Below are 13295 nucleotides of genomic sequence, written 5' to 3'. Positions count from 1 at the left end.
ATATCAAGAGACCTAAATGTGCTAAAGTTACCTTACAATTTTTATATTGAAATACATACACAGAAATCTAGAAAATAGCGGGTTTTAAAATAATTTTAAGTTTTACCTTCTACATAGGTATTATGTGAGATGTTATGATAAGCAATACGCAATCACCCTGCTATCTAGGATCAAAAATAATCTAGATTAATTATAAATTTTATTGTCTCATTATAAACTTTACAAACAACCCAAAGGTAAGAGTTTCATTGTGATGCATTAACTTTTTTTGTCTGGGGCAAACAATGTATGAAAAGTGGGACATCTTCTTTTTTATGCCTCAAATGGTACGATGGCTCTCATCAAGATACGTACTTGGCCCGTTCCACTGGAGCTCTGCCAGTACGTATGCGGCTGCGAGTCCAACAGGCGACGCGCGCCCGCACCGGGTCGGCACGACGACACGCGCACGGCACGCACGGCGCCGCGCCATCCCACCGCGCTGCCACCTGCACTTTCTCCCCACTCCGCTACACAAAAATCATTATTATAAAATCAATGCGGCTTTAATTATTATTAATCAGGGTCCAATAGCTGCAAATTTAGGAGAGACTTTTTCATTTATCTTGGAAAATAGTTAAACTGTATGTAACGTGTAGAAGAATGCCACTTACATTGATCAGTAACCAATTCCATTTCACTGACTTGTCCAGTCCAGCCTGGCTGTTGAGGAAAATCAACCGTCAGGTCTCGCCCATTGCTCGATATTGCTGTAAAATAATGGATAAGTTACTTATGACATCCAGGATTATGATCTTAGCTTAGGTTGACAAGGTTTGTCATAGCTTCAGCGTTGGATGGAACCTTGTCCAATTAAAGTTAAATAGAATCCGTAGTTTAATTTGCCAAGATTATACCTAGTCATCATTGCTTTCTAACATGATAATACCATTAAGTAATAAAAATAGACTTTTTTCAAAATTAAAAAACAAAGTGCCATCTATGAGCCAAGGCATAACAGTTTCGCAACAGGTGTTACTGTACAAAAATGGATTGTTTCAAAGTTCTCTACAAACGCCATCTACTGACAGTTTAAAATAACAAACACTGCTGATGTAGATGGCAACATGCTTCTTACACTTTCGTAAAGCATTCACCTGCTTACTCCCCAAGTCGTGCGTGCGGTAGAAGTAACACTTCAAAATCTTACATGTGTGGTCCAACGCTGATGTGGCTGGCTGGATTTCCATCATGACAGTAGTCAAATCCTAAGTTTGTACCATTAAGTAAAGAAAAACTAACATGTAACAGTTCCAACGCTGGTGTGGTCTATACAGCCCCACTTATATCGCGGCTGAGTGACGGCGGCACGGACGCGCACGCGGTCGCCGGCCGCGAAGGGCGGAGCTCCCGACACTACCTCAGCGTGCAGAGCGCGCACGCCCGTCACTTTGCCCAGGCCGCGCCATTCCACCTTGTAGGAAAATTGAGCTTTATAACTACTTCTAAAAAAATCGATTGAAATGAAAATCCGGTGTTGCCATTTGCCATTTAAAAAAAAACTATATCTCTATTATCTCTGACGCTTTGTTGGATAAACAGTAATTTACAATACTTACATGAAGAAAAACATTCTGCTTTATGTCGCGTTCAACTTTTTGCACTTGTCCGACATCGCCAAGAGCAATCTATAATTTAACAGAAAAATAACATATTGATAACCTTAGAATCGGAATAGTTTCTAGCAAAAGTTTATAACATAATATTTTATGTGATAGTAGTAGTGGGTCTGTAAATTTTGTAATAGTTAAAGGATTTTATTTAAGCAATAAGACAGTCAAGCCACACATTGTGTCTAAAGATAATCGTACTGCAAAACAAGCCTAGCTGTGCTTGTCGCAAGCTTTTTATCGCTCTAACTAGCGCACCTGAACCTCTAATGACATTTACGAGTACGTTCTTAACGACTAAATATTAAAATCGCATTGTCTTTGTCCGCCTCAGTTGTCCGCAGATAAATCATTCATAACTATTAATGGTCATGCTCAACAACTGTAGAAATACGTGCCTATATCATCGATCTCCTATCAAAAAGTGGATGCACAATCAGCGACCAAAACACGTCCCCACTGAATGAATGCCAAACACAACTTCTTGGCACTCAATTCAAGTAGTCGCATTTGCAAATTCAACCTTAAATTCAATTCTTAAGGTTGAATTTGCTAGAAATTTGGGATTTTATTGAATATTGGACTATATGTAAAGGCCTTTAGGTATAATTTTCTTTACCAATAATTCTAAAACTGTCAAATCAAAATTGGCCAGTTTTTAAGTGAAATTTTCTACATGATTGTGCATCCTTTTATTATATCAGATCATTGGCCGATATTCAAAAATACCACCACCACCATACATTAGATACATACAAATGGTAATTTCTATAAAAATTTGACTTACACTTTCGTAAGCCTTGCAGCATCTAACTGTCATGCCAGGAGTGATGATGTCCGACAAGTACTGAGCGTATTCGTCTTCGGAGGCAAAGCAACTGCGCCACCGGTACGGCGTCTGTTTCTTCTCCTGCTTGGAGGTCGTCGGTTTGATTTCGAACACCGTGTCGTCCATGCCTTGTTGTGGCAACTCTAACAGATACGCCACTAAAGCTTCTACTGTGGGTAATGTTGTGCCCCCTGAAAACGAAACATATTTTCTGCCATGAATAATTTTGCTTTATTTCTTTATTTTACGATGCCAGATGCAGGCAAAAATTTATTGTTTTTTTTTTATATTTTCAATTACAATATTTTTTTGCTAAATTTAAATTACGAAAATTAGTTCCTTTATATAAAATTCCACCTCAAAGTATAGGTTGCCAAACTCCTATGATGCGAACCAACCGGTTTTGAAGTTTTCTGTGTATATATGTTTTATATATATTCGGTAGGTCTGAGAATTTTGTTATCTATTTTTTATACCCCTAAGTGGTAATAGTAACTCCAAAATTTACAAGGCAAAACAGCGTTTGCCGGATTAGCTAGTATTATATATTTAGCTAGTATTAATGATATTTTTTCTTTCTAAAAGTATAAAGATTTACATACCCAATGTTTGTATAGCCGAATACACCGCGTGTCTCGTAAAACCCATTTCAATAACTTGTTGAACTTGCGCCGAATTTGCCCAAGTATTTAAATCTTTTCTTGCTAAAATTAATAAAAACCAATTAAACACTATTCTAAAAAGCTCTAGTTAAGTAATTCTAAGTTGTTTTACTTCTAGAACAATAACTTACATAGTGACGCAGTACTAGTGGATGGACCCATTGACACTTGCATAACATTACTCTTGTCTATAAGAGGTAACTCGGGTGGTGAGTCGAAATCTTTTTCATCACCTGAAAATTTGTGAGCATATCAAACAGGCATTGGTTAGAAGATTTAATCTTTGTCAGTTCAAGTATTAAAATAGCAATTAAAAATAGGAGGAGGGGGTAGAAGAGTTTGCACCCTCCTACCTACAATTTTTTTTGTGTATAACACTTTACGACCTATTCTCATTCTTAATTAAACATACAAAAGTTGTTAATATCGGCCCAGTGGTTTGACAAGAGATTTTTATACATATAAGTTAATTTTAAAATGAAATTGTTAATCAGCATATGCTAGATCATATAATATTGAGTATAGTTTTTAGTGATGTATAGAAACAAATCAAATTATATACAAAGTAAGATTTACGAGTGTAACCAGCTAACACTAAGTGAAAGTCAAAGTATCTTCTAAATGATACTCAAAATTCACAACACTATAATTCGGTCAAATTAGTGTTGTAATATTGTAATACGTCGCGCGGTTTCCACCGCGTAGTTACCGTTCCCGTGGGAATACGGACATAAAAAAGAACCTATGGCACTAACAAATAACGTGGCTTTCTATTGGTAAGAGATTTTTCAAAATCGGTTCAATAGATGCAGTGATTACCCCTACAATGGCACAAACTTTACCTCTTTATAATTTTAGTATAGATAATTGATTATGAAACACGGCTAAAAATCACGTCATATTAGATCCGAGTATGCCTGACTGGTTTCGAACCCATACGGGGTCCTTAGTCACTGAACCTTCACTCCCCACCACTCAACCCCTCTCCTAGCGCGCAATGCGAGCAGCAGCGCGTCGCACAGCCGCTTCGAAGTTTGGATCGTGCCGCGATGCAAGAACCAGCTCATGACTAAGGGCCCCGTATGGGTTCGAAACTAGTCGGGCATACTCCGACTTAATATCACGTGAGTTTTAGCCGTGTTTCATAATCAATTGGTATGAATAACACTCACGACAGTTTAAATTCTAAATAAGTATAGATAACTCCTAAATAAACTTACCAGAAACATGTGCGGCCAGCTGTTGAACTATAGTGAGCGCAGCTGCAGCGAGTTCTTTGGGCGAATGAGATGAAGCCAGTGGACTGGGTCTAGTGGCGAGAGCCAGCAGACGTCTTAACAGAGTGCCTTCTGTCCCTAGTGTTGTGCCTCGATCTAATGTATTACCTGTAACCACAACAATTTCATGTAATGACTTTTTTACCTCACTCTCTTTAAAGCTGGGTCCAGACGTGTGTAACGCATAATGTAATAAATCGGTTAAGTACTCGCAACTATTGGAAACTGCTCTTGAAATAGATTTGGGTAGACAATTCGCTTTGAGTTCGTGTGCCGTCCACACTGTTGACACCAATGATGTTAAATACTGTTTAATACATGGACCTATTATTGGTTTATTATTTCATTAATTGACACTAAATTACACGTAATCTTACATTACGCGTTACACACGTCTGGCCCGACTTAAACTGTCTCAGGACCAAGGATGGAGATCATAGCAAATAATCTCCCAATACACAATATTTCTCCATAATTGAAAATGTACGGGTCTTTTAGTTGATCAGTAGGCCTATATTGCGCCACGAGATATCTCTACCGAAAGACATAATTGTGAGAATAGCGCCAAAATCGAAAATCGGTGTCATCGTAACGAAAGAAAGGCTACATATTGTCGACCAATATCGGCAAATTGCAAATCAGTCCAATCGCACCGAAAGAGAGCGATATATATGGGGTAAAAGAGAGAGTTATATATATGTAGTCAAAATTCCATGAAATATTTATCACATTAGGCTTGCAGACCTTTCGATTGAAGATCTACGCCGTGGAAGCTTTCTCTGGATTCAATTGGATCGAAATATCGAATAATTTGTTTGAAAGTTATTATTAAAATGTTAACGTTATTACTAAAATTATTTTACCGCCATTGTCCGGTGGCTGCATCAGGACTTTTCGCAGTCTAGTTCGAGTAGTCAACAGTCCCCTGACAGCACACAACGTGAGCAACTCCATTTGTTGCCGGCGAAGTCCGTATACGTCAACGTCCGCTATTAGATAACAGAAAAATCCAGTCTAAAAAATAGATCAAAAGCCAATCAAGTAAACTATCGACAAAGATGGTAGATTAACGTAAAAAGAGTCGGTAAACACTCGGCAGTTGCCGAGTGTTTACCGACTCTTTTTCTAGTAGTAGTAACTCTTTAACTAGTTTAGCTAGTTCTAAAATCTTTTATAATTATAAGTTGTACTTCAAGTCTTATCTATATCATAATTACTAAAAAGTCTTAATAATATAAAAGTCTACTACTACTACTTACTTACTATAAAACTCTTAATTATATCATAATTACTAAAAGATGATGACTATAGTCTTATTCATATTTATGAATATAATTTATGAAAAGTTACAAAGAAAACCTGAGACTTACCTATAACCTTAAACGCATTTAATATTAAACGAAGTACCTGGCAAATGGTGCGGATGCATTGGCGAAGCTTGCGGGCCTGCGCCCAGTAGAGCGGCGCAAACGCGAAGCGCACTCTCACCGCCGCCCAGAGCTTGTGGCAAACGTTCGCACTCGGCGCTTTGCACGCTGTTCAGATCCGTCTGTAACGCAAACAATATTGCACTTTGCATTTAATTGTGAATAGTGAATAACTCATTTATTTATATCGTATCCCTATGATAATTTACCATCGCAGTACTAAACACGGTAGGAATAAGGCGCGCGCCTCATTACAGTACCACTACTAGTTTTTCGTCTCATAGCAGGAAACGAGAGAACAACGAAAAAGAGAGTTATATTAAGACAATTTTTTTTGCTCTGAGCTGTAGACCAAGGATGAGCACCACAAGATATCGAGAAAAGACATATTTTCCACCAATAGTCGCGAGATCAAAAATGTTGTTCTTATTTATTGCGATGGGACAAGTGGGTCTTTCCTATGTCATTGATATTTGACTCGTACGTGGGGTCTGAATTTACACCCCCAAATTCTGTTTCCTGATCGCTGCAACTTTTATCTTTAAGACAAGAGAAAACGCGCTATCAGTCTAAGCCCACATTTACACTTATCTTCGGGTAAGACCATGGTCAAAAATTTATGTAAAATTAAAGGGAAAGGTACTAAAGCAATCACAAATTTTACCTTTATGTAAGTATTAAGTTTTATGTTATTCAAATATTTACCTTAGTAGCAGTATTGTCATCGTGCAATAGGGTTATCTTAGCCCGCGGCGACAGCTGGGTGACGACGGCATTCCTCGGCGGAGACCCCGCGTACACTCTCTGGCCCAGACGAATGCGCCACTCCATCCCACCCACTACACCTAAGGCTCCAGCTACAAATACATTTCAACCATTGTTTACAACCCCTTATCAGGGACATAGTGCCTTGGTATTCAAGACCACCATACACAAACACACACTGGCTTTACCCAGAGATCTTCAGGACGAACAGGAAGATTATTTTTTCATTATTTTCAAGTTAGCCCTTGACTGCAATCTCACCTGATAGTAAGTGATGATGATGGAAGCGGATTAACTTTGATGAAAATTCATGCTCATTTTGGTTTCGGTTGAGAATGAGTCGTTGACTCGGACCCGATAGTCATCATATCAGAAAATATAACAACCAATAAAACCCCCACCCGGGGGCTTATCCGATAACCGTATCATCTTCATGGCATGAGATAACAACCGCACGCAAGACCTAGATCGATTATAAAACAAGAAAGTAGGGCTTTTACCCAACGGGAACACTTTAATTTTACAAAAAGTACCTTATGTTATATTCCTGACTTTAATCTCTCTACTAAACACTAAATGGCTGTACTAAATCTCATCCAATTAAGACAAACGTGTGTTTGATAGTTTCAAACTTCCACCAAAGCCAATCCAGACAAACTAACATTTATAAGTATAGATGAACACATAACTCGGCTTCAAAGTATCATGGCTTCATTATAGACACGATTTATACCTAATGACTGTGCTACGGATTTTATCAACGGGCACAATCATTAACTATATTATGAAACAATATCACACTTACCTATAAGGCAATTGTTAAGTGTTGGTGGTGTAGGTTTCATAGTTTGAGTAAGTTCTTGACTAGTGTGAGGCCACCAATGCCAGTCGCTTGTTATCTGCAATCATTTAACATTACAAATTACAACAGAGAACACTTGCAACTGCATTCCCCTTAAGTCATTTCATCGTAAGTCTTGTCTAAAAACATTTCACCGTAAGTCTCGTCTAAAGTGAAATTAAAAAACGAACAAAGTAATTCCAGAACGATTTGATGATTTAAGGTTATACCTTTTTCAAATATTTCTTGAAGATCGAGGGAGGTTATTATGAATAATGTTTATGGGGAAAAAAAGTGGTATTTTTTATTCTTTCTCGTCTTTTTCTGGTGTCTAATTATAAAACCTGTAAGACTGCTGAAAGCTGGGACTCGGCTAAGTCCCATTATATTCACCATCTGTGCGGCTAGCTGTAGCTTCTCCAGTAACAGTGCGGTGAGGGGGCCGTGCCACTGCGGCACGGAGTGCAGCTGTCGCACGAGGTTGACGATGGCCGAGCAAGTTGCGCCGGTGTAACTGGCCGTCGCAGGGGCTCGCCATCTATTGTCTGACAGATACTGAACTTTTAGGGCCGGTGTCTTCAACTTCTGATAAGTGTTTAATAGCCAATTAACATATTTTGTCTTTGTCATGTATAGCGAAAGGAAATGTAATATGTGTGTAAAAATGTATAGTAAAGATCATGAAATATAGAAAACAGCTTGACGTACAAAAATGTAATTTGTCAGAAAAATTAAATGTTTAGACGTCCGCAAAGAACGAATTATTCGAGTGCCGGATGAAGGAAGTGTAAGGGCTAACGAAGTGTCAAAACTTCCGTTTAAATATACTTAGGCCCTAAATATCATTATCATAGACATAGTTCTCTTTTAAGGACTTCCAAACCCCACAAACTTGAGCTGCATGCAACCAGCAAATTCTCATTACTCTCTTGATGTCATCAGCCCATTTAGGTGAGGATCGACCAACCAAACCGCGCTTTCCGGTGCAGAGTCGTCATTCACATCTAGCATTCACAGTAAACTAGGTACCAAGGTTTTATTTTATCACAATTCACATACCGACTTCCTCTTCATCAATATTTATTGAAGTTAGGGCGAATGGCGCATGCGTGTGCGTTCTCAATGCGGGGTCGGCTACATGCGTCTCGAGCCAAAGCCTTCCCGCTAACGCAATCAACTGCGCGCTAACTGTGCGTCGCCATTCAAACGTGCCCGTATGTTCCGCTAGTACACGCCGCAAGAGCCATAAAGACTGTATCTGTTTACAAATAAAAGGACATATTATTTATACTTAGTATTTAACTAACGGTTAATTAATTAGTAATTATTTAACTGTACCGTGTGGCTTTACTCTCAGAACAGACATTTTTAATTAAAAAAAACATTTAACCTGTAAATATATGAGATCCTGTGAAATGGGTTTGTCTGTAGACGATATAATACTGTAGCAGAGTTCGAACCAAGAGTCCGTGCATAGGGAAACCCTCATCTCAGGGCTTTGTGCGCTTGCTGAAACAAAAAATAAATGGCTTACAAACTGGATTTTTTCCAATGAATTGGCATTTACTTCAAAATACTCGTAGTATACAAAATTTTACTTAACACATTGGTTGCATAATGTTATTGAGCTATGTGCCCGATATATACATTCAAATGTTCAAGGCTGACATATCCAAAGCTAGTATCAAAGCAAGAATTGCGACTAAATCTTTGTACTGTGTACTGTGTGAATGTGCTAAACTTAAAGTAACATAATAATATAAACCATTTATTTGTCAGCACAACAGATAGCACAACAAATGAGGCAACTATTAGTAATGTAGGCACAGTGCAAACCCATGATATTATCAAAAATTCGTTCGGATTAAGATGCGTACCTCGTAACAGCGCTAACGCTGTGTGAGTGTGCGCTGCAAACGCAGTCGGCGGTGGATATACGTGTGCGTGCGATAACGCCAGTAGTCTCCGTTGTAGAGCCGCCACGTTCCGTCGCGCAGCCGCACGGGGGGCGGGCGTGGTCCCCGCACCGGCACATAGAGCGCGCACTGCGCAAGTGCACGCCGACCGAACCTCGCTCACTGGCCACCATTCCACGCTGTTCTCCACTGCCAAATGTATGATGGATGAATGGAATATGCTTTATAGTCTAGTTAACAAGTGCCTTTTAGATCAAAACTTGAGACAGAGAAAGAGAGATGACGATTGCGTCACTAACAGAGTTGAACTACACAAACATCCGTAGGTACGTAATAAAAGTAGCTGCTATTTGAAATATTAAAATGCGGTCTCCTTACCATTTCCCTGTACAGTTTCATCTACAGAAGGGGGCGGTGAAGGCGAACGCGCTAGCTTCAGGTCATATTTCCCCTCTTTCCCCATTCGGTACGAATTGGTGCCGCCCGCGTCCCATGCCACGCGGACCCAGCCATCCTCGCCTAGCTCACCTATCACACGACCTTCACCGCCTGGCACACCGTCCTGGGGAAGACGGTAACAGAATAGTAAGTTAATATAATCATTGAAACCTTTTGCTTTTCATTCTCATGTACATAACAGCATTTGCTATTTCTTGTAGAATTAAATTAAAAAATTAAATTAACTGAAACTGTTCCCAATCAAAAAAACTTTAATACCGACACAGTAATTTTTGCTTGCCTTTTTCGAGCGTCCGTCCGAACTTTGTACATGTGCAAAGTTCCAAAATCTTAAATCTTAAATTGTAGGATTTAGGGTAGTAAAAATCCACCCAACCAGTAATGAACAATATAGTCAGAAACAGAATGCAGTACCTCCAGTACCTTGAAAAAATCGTATAATTGTACCTGATCACCCCATTTCCAGTCTTTTCCTCGAACAACTCGCGTGCCTATTTTCATAAGAGAAGCTAATTCTGGCCCTGACAATGATGCACCTCTTGCACGCGCTCCAAGACGTTCGTCTTCATAGATGACCAAACAATCCGCTAAAAATAGTTTCGAAATTCAATAACTATCAGAGTTCACATAAATTTTTTAGCAAAATCAATAGCCCAGAAAGGTCTACAATCATTTTATTGTATATCGATTGCTTACATTTTGATTTCATCCCATTACATATAAGTGATGAGTGTTGAGATGTATCGCCGCCAATCTGTTTTAGTAAGGTCAAACAAGAACTCAATGCTCCACCGTTTATAAGTTGTTCCAATTCTGGACCTTGACAACCCTCAATAAGTAACGAAAGAAGTGTGATTAGGAACCTTGAACAAAAAAAAATACATTTATTTATACTTTGGATTGTATGCACAGGAACTCAGCAATTTTTCAGCAAGTATCTATTTCAGAATAGCAATATTGTAGCATCAATAAGATGTAGACAATGTCGTTTATGCGACATTACAAAACCAACAAAAGGAGACTTTATCACTAATAACAATTTTTGCCAAGCTATACTAAAGGACACATTTTTTGGACAGACGGTAAATCGCACAGAATTCATACATGCGACTTTTAAGAATGTGTTATTATTTAAACGTACCTTGCCCTGGACGGTCTGTTTAATAAGGCATGCGCTCCATAATTCGCACTCATTTTGAGTGGCAAAGGTTGAGTTTGTTCTCCTTCAAGAACTCTCGCTTTCAATTCAATCAGAATGAAATCCATTAACTTTGACCTTTCCAAAAGCACCATATATTTCAAATAAGGTATCACAGATTCAATGCTCTCCAAAGGTTTTGTTAATGGTATCGAAGGTTTGAGCTGAGTTATAGGAACGGAATCCGCCATCGAGGCTCCCAGTAGACCAGAAAGTGCTGCGTATTTGACACTTTCAGACATCGTTTGGGAGGAATGTAAAATATTGTTTATTACGGAATATCCAATACGTCTTACAACTGCTCTTTGGATCTGAAATGTTCTTGACATTAGATGGTTATACTTAGCGAATATTTTTTAACGAAAAATTATTTATAATGTATTTTTACCTGACAATATAACGCTCGTCTAAGGATATCGATATCACAAGGCTCTTCCGTCATAACAAAGTCTATAATGGCAGCAGTTAGGTTCTGTTGCTCAGACGTCACTTCTTCAAGCATCCAATACAAATCTAAAATGGAAATGAACATATAGATTTTCAACAGCAGTTCAACCCGGATTCACATGAAGTACTACCTTGAAAGGTTTAAATCAGCTGGTCGCTAGTTTAATTACTGATATTGAGAGCTTAGTCTATACTTCAAATTGAGGGATCAGATACCAGCGCATTGTAGTGCATGTTTTGTCGTGCATGCCCTATGACATGATGCTTAGTTTTATGCGATGGCTTAGCCACTTAAACGGGCGGAAGATGTGTTTCATCAGTTTAAGCATTATGATCAGATGATTTATTAATCAAAAACGGTTTAAAAGAACTGATAGATACCTTTCTCTTCACAGGCAAGCCTCGCTACCCACGCATTGACAAACTTATTTCTTTCCGAAGTATCATCATCCTTTTCTTCGTCAGCAACAATAAGTTCATTTTTCAAATCTTCAGCTAAAAGTATAACTTGTTTTTCGCTTTCCAACGATTCCTTAAGAACAGAGTTGTCAGTCATTTCGTTAATTGAACTCAGGGACATTTCGTTCGTGGGAGTCTTATCGTCATCTTTATCGAATGCCTCTTCCTTTTCAGTCAGTTTGAGATCAGTTCTTCCATCGTGGCGCATATCGTCATAATTGGAAGCATTTTTTAAATCCTTTTCAAGTGGTTTATCTTTTGATTTTAATTTATTCTTCGCTGCTAAATGGCAAGGAGTTTTTGAACTGTGATCACCGAAACTATCTACATTAAGATGACTTCTAGGCGGTTCTACTATAATTGTTTGGATTTCCTCTTGTCTACTTTGATTTCCAAGAGCAGATTTTATTATTAATGCATCTCCTTGTAATAGAGTACCGGTTGCTTTTAGCATACTTTTACTTAGACTATTTTGCCTATTTCTAAGGTCTTTTGTTGTTTCAAAACTGAAAAATGATACATGGTTTTAACGATTGAATTTATAAAACTCTTGCAAAAGCAATTGAGAAATAGAAAGACTCATTTAAACTTACCATTTATTGAAAGTTGGAGACTTGGCCATTCTCATAACTTTCTGGAATATTCTTTTTGCAGTGGGCGCACGATGAGAGGGCGGTCGTGAGTGTAACGCTGTTACTGCAGGCGAGATGGCTGCGCGCACTTCGTGTAACAAAAACCGAGCTCTTTCCAAAGGAGCTGCACATACCTAACGAAATTTTATGACTTTACAAAGAATCGTATTTATAGTTTATATACCTAGATATTTGAATTTCTATCTAAAATTTGAACTATATTTTGAACAGGGCGGAAAATATATCTTAATGCAACAATATCTTACTTCCTTGTATCCTCTGGATAATTGTTGTCTTGTACGCATAAGAGTCCATTTGCTCTGTTGTACAGCTTTCACAATCTCTGACATTGCTGGGGAAAGCTTAACTTCTCCTTTTTCCATTTCTAAAAACATATAAAAGTAATTAAAAAGAAATGAAGGAGAAACACATTTAGTTTTATCTTTTGTTGTTACCTGCAGTAGCCGTTGCTAATGCGTGTTCTTTTAGGCCGGCGTGATACAACAGGACAGCCAACAGTGCACGCCTTAGTTCTTCTAGAGGATGTTCAGGAGGGAAATGAGGTGCACAACCTTCCCGACGTTCGCAAGCCCACCATAAATGCAAGGCTAAGGGATCCTACAAATAAGCAAGATAATAAATTAAATTTTATAAAATCTATCAACATCGTCTTAAACCTCTTTTTAAAAGTCCACTAAAGGTCTTTCTTTTTATGTAAGACCACGCTACTCCAA

General features: G+C 38.5%; 1 protein-coding gene across 6 annotated transcripts in view; it reads right to left on the bottom strand.

Annotated features, from left to right (window-relative positions):
* Window positions 1–13295, bottom strand: part of LOC112050425 (probable E3 ubiquitin-protein ligase HERC2) — a 71578-nt gene that overhangs the window by 35532 nt on the left and 22751 nt on the right. For all 6 annotated transcript variants that reach the window (XM_052881157.1, XM_052881152.1, XM_052881155.1 and 3 more), the window contains exons 27-51: window positions 13017–13179; window positions 12828–12946; window positions 12523–12695; window positions 11852–12435; window positions 11412–11536; window positions 10967–11334; window positions 10522–10688; window positions 10273–10412; window positions 9745–9928; window positions 9328–9555; window positions 8841–8959; window positions 8510–8708; window positions 7844–7995; window positions 7415–7508; window positions 6550–6701; window positions 5825–5966; window positions 5281–5406; window positions 4361–4525; window positions 3272–3373; window positions 3081–3182; window positions 2437–2669; window positions 1599–1667; window positions 1282–1453; window positions 654–749; window positions 355–509 (exon numbers count right to left, since the gene is read on the bottom strand). In XM_052881157.1, coding sequence (XP_052737117.1) covers window positions 355–509; window positions 654–749; window positions 1282–1453; window positions 1599–1667; window positions 2437–2669; window positions 3081–3182; window positions 3272–3373; window positions 4361–4525; window positions 5281–5406; window positions 5825–5966; window positions 6550–6701; window positions 7415–7508; window positions 7844–7995; window positions 8510–8708; window positions 8841–8959; window positions 9328–9555; window positions 9745–9928; window positions 10273–10412; window positions 10522–10688; window positions 10967–11334; window positions 11412–11536; window positions 11852–12435; window positions 12523–12695; window positions 12828–12946; window positions 13017–13179 — 4329 coding nt within the window. The remainder of the gene's footprint in view (window positions 1–354; window positions 510–653; window positions 750–1281; window positions 1454–1598; window positions 1668–2436; window positions 2670–3080; window positions 3183–3271; window positions 3374–4360; window positions 4526–5280; window positions 5407–5824; window positions 5967–6549; window positions 6702–7414; window positions 7509–7843; window positions 7996–8509; window positions 8709–8840; window positions 8960–9327; window positions 9556–9744; window positions 9929–10272; window positions 10413–10521; window positions 10689–10966; window positions 11335–11411; window positions 11537–11851; window positions 12436–12522; window positions 12696–12827; window positions 12947–13016; window positions 13180–13295) is intronic.

This window comes from Bicyclus anynana, chromosome 4 (genome assembly GCF_947172395.1).
Source record: "Bicyclus anynana chromosome 4, ilBicAnyn1.1, whole genome shotgun sequence".
In the NCBI taxonomy this organism is placed as follows: domain Eukaryota; kingdom Metazoa; phylum Arthropoda; class Insecta; order Lepidoptera; family Nymphalidae; genus Bicyclus; species Bicyclus anynana.
The sequence above is the reverse complement of the archived record's forward strand: the minus strand, read 5'-3'. Positions and strand labels throughout refer to the sequence as shown.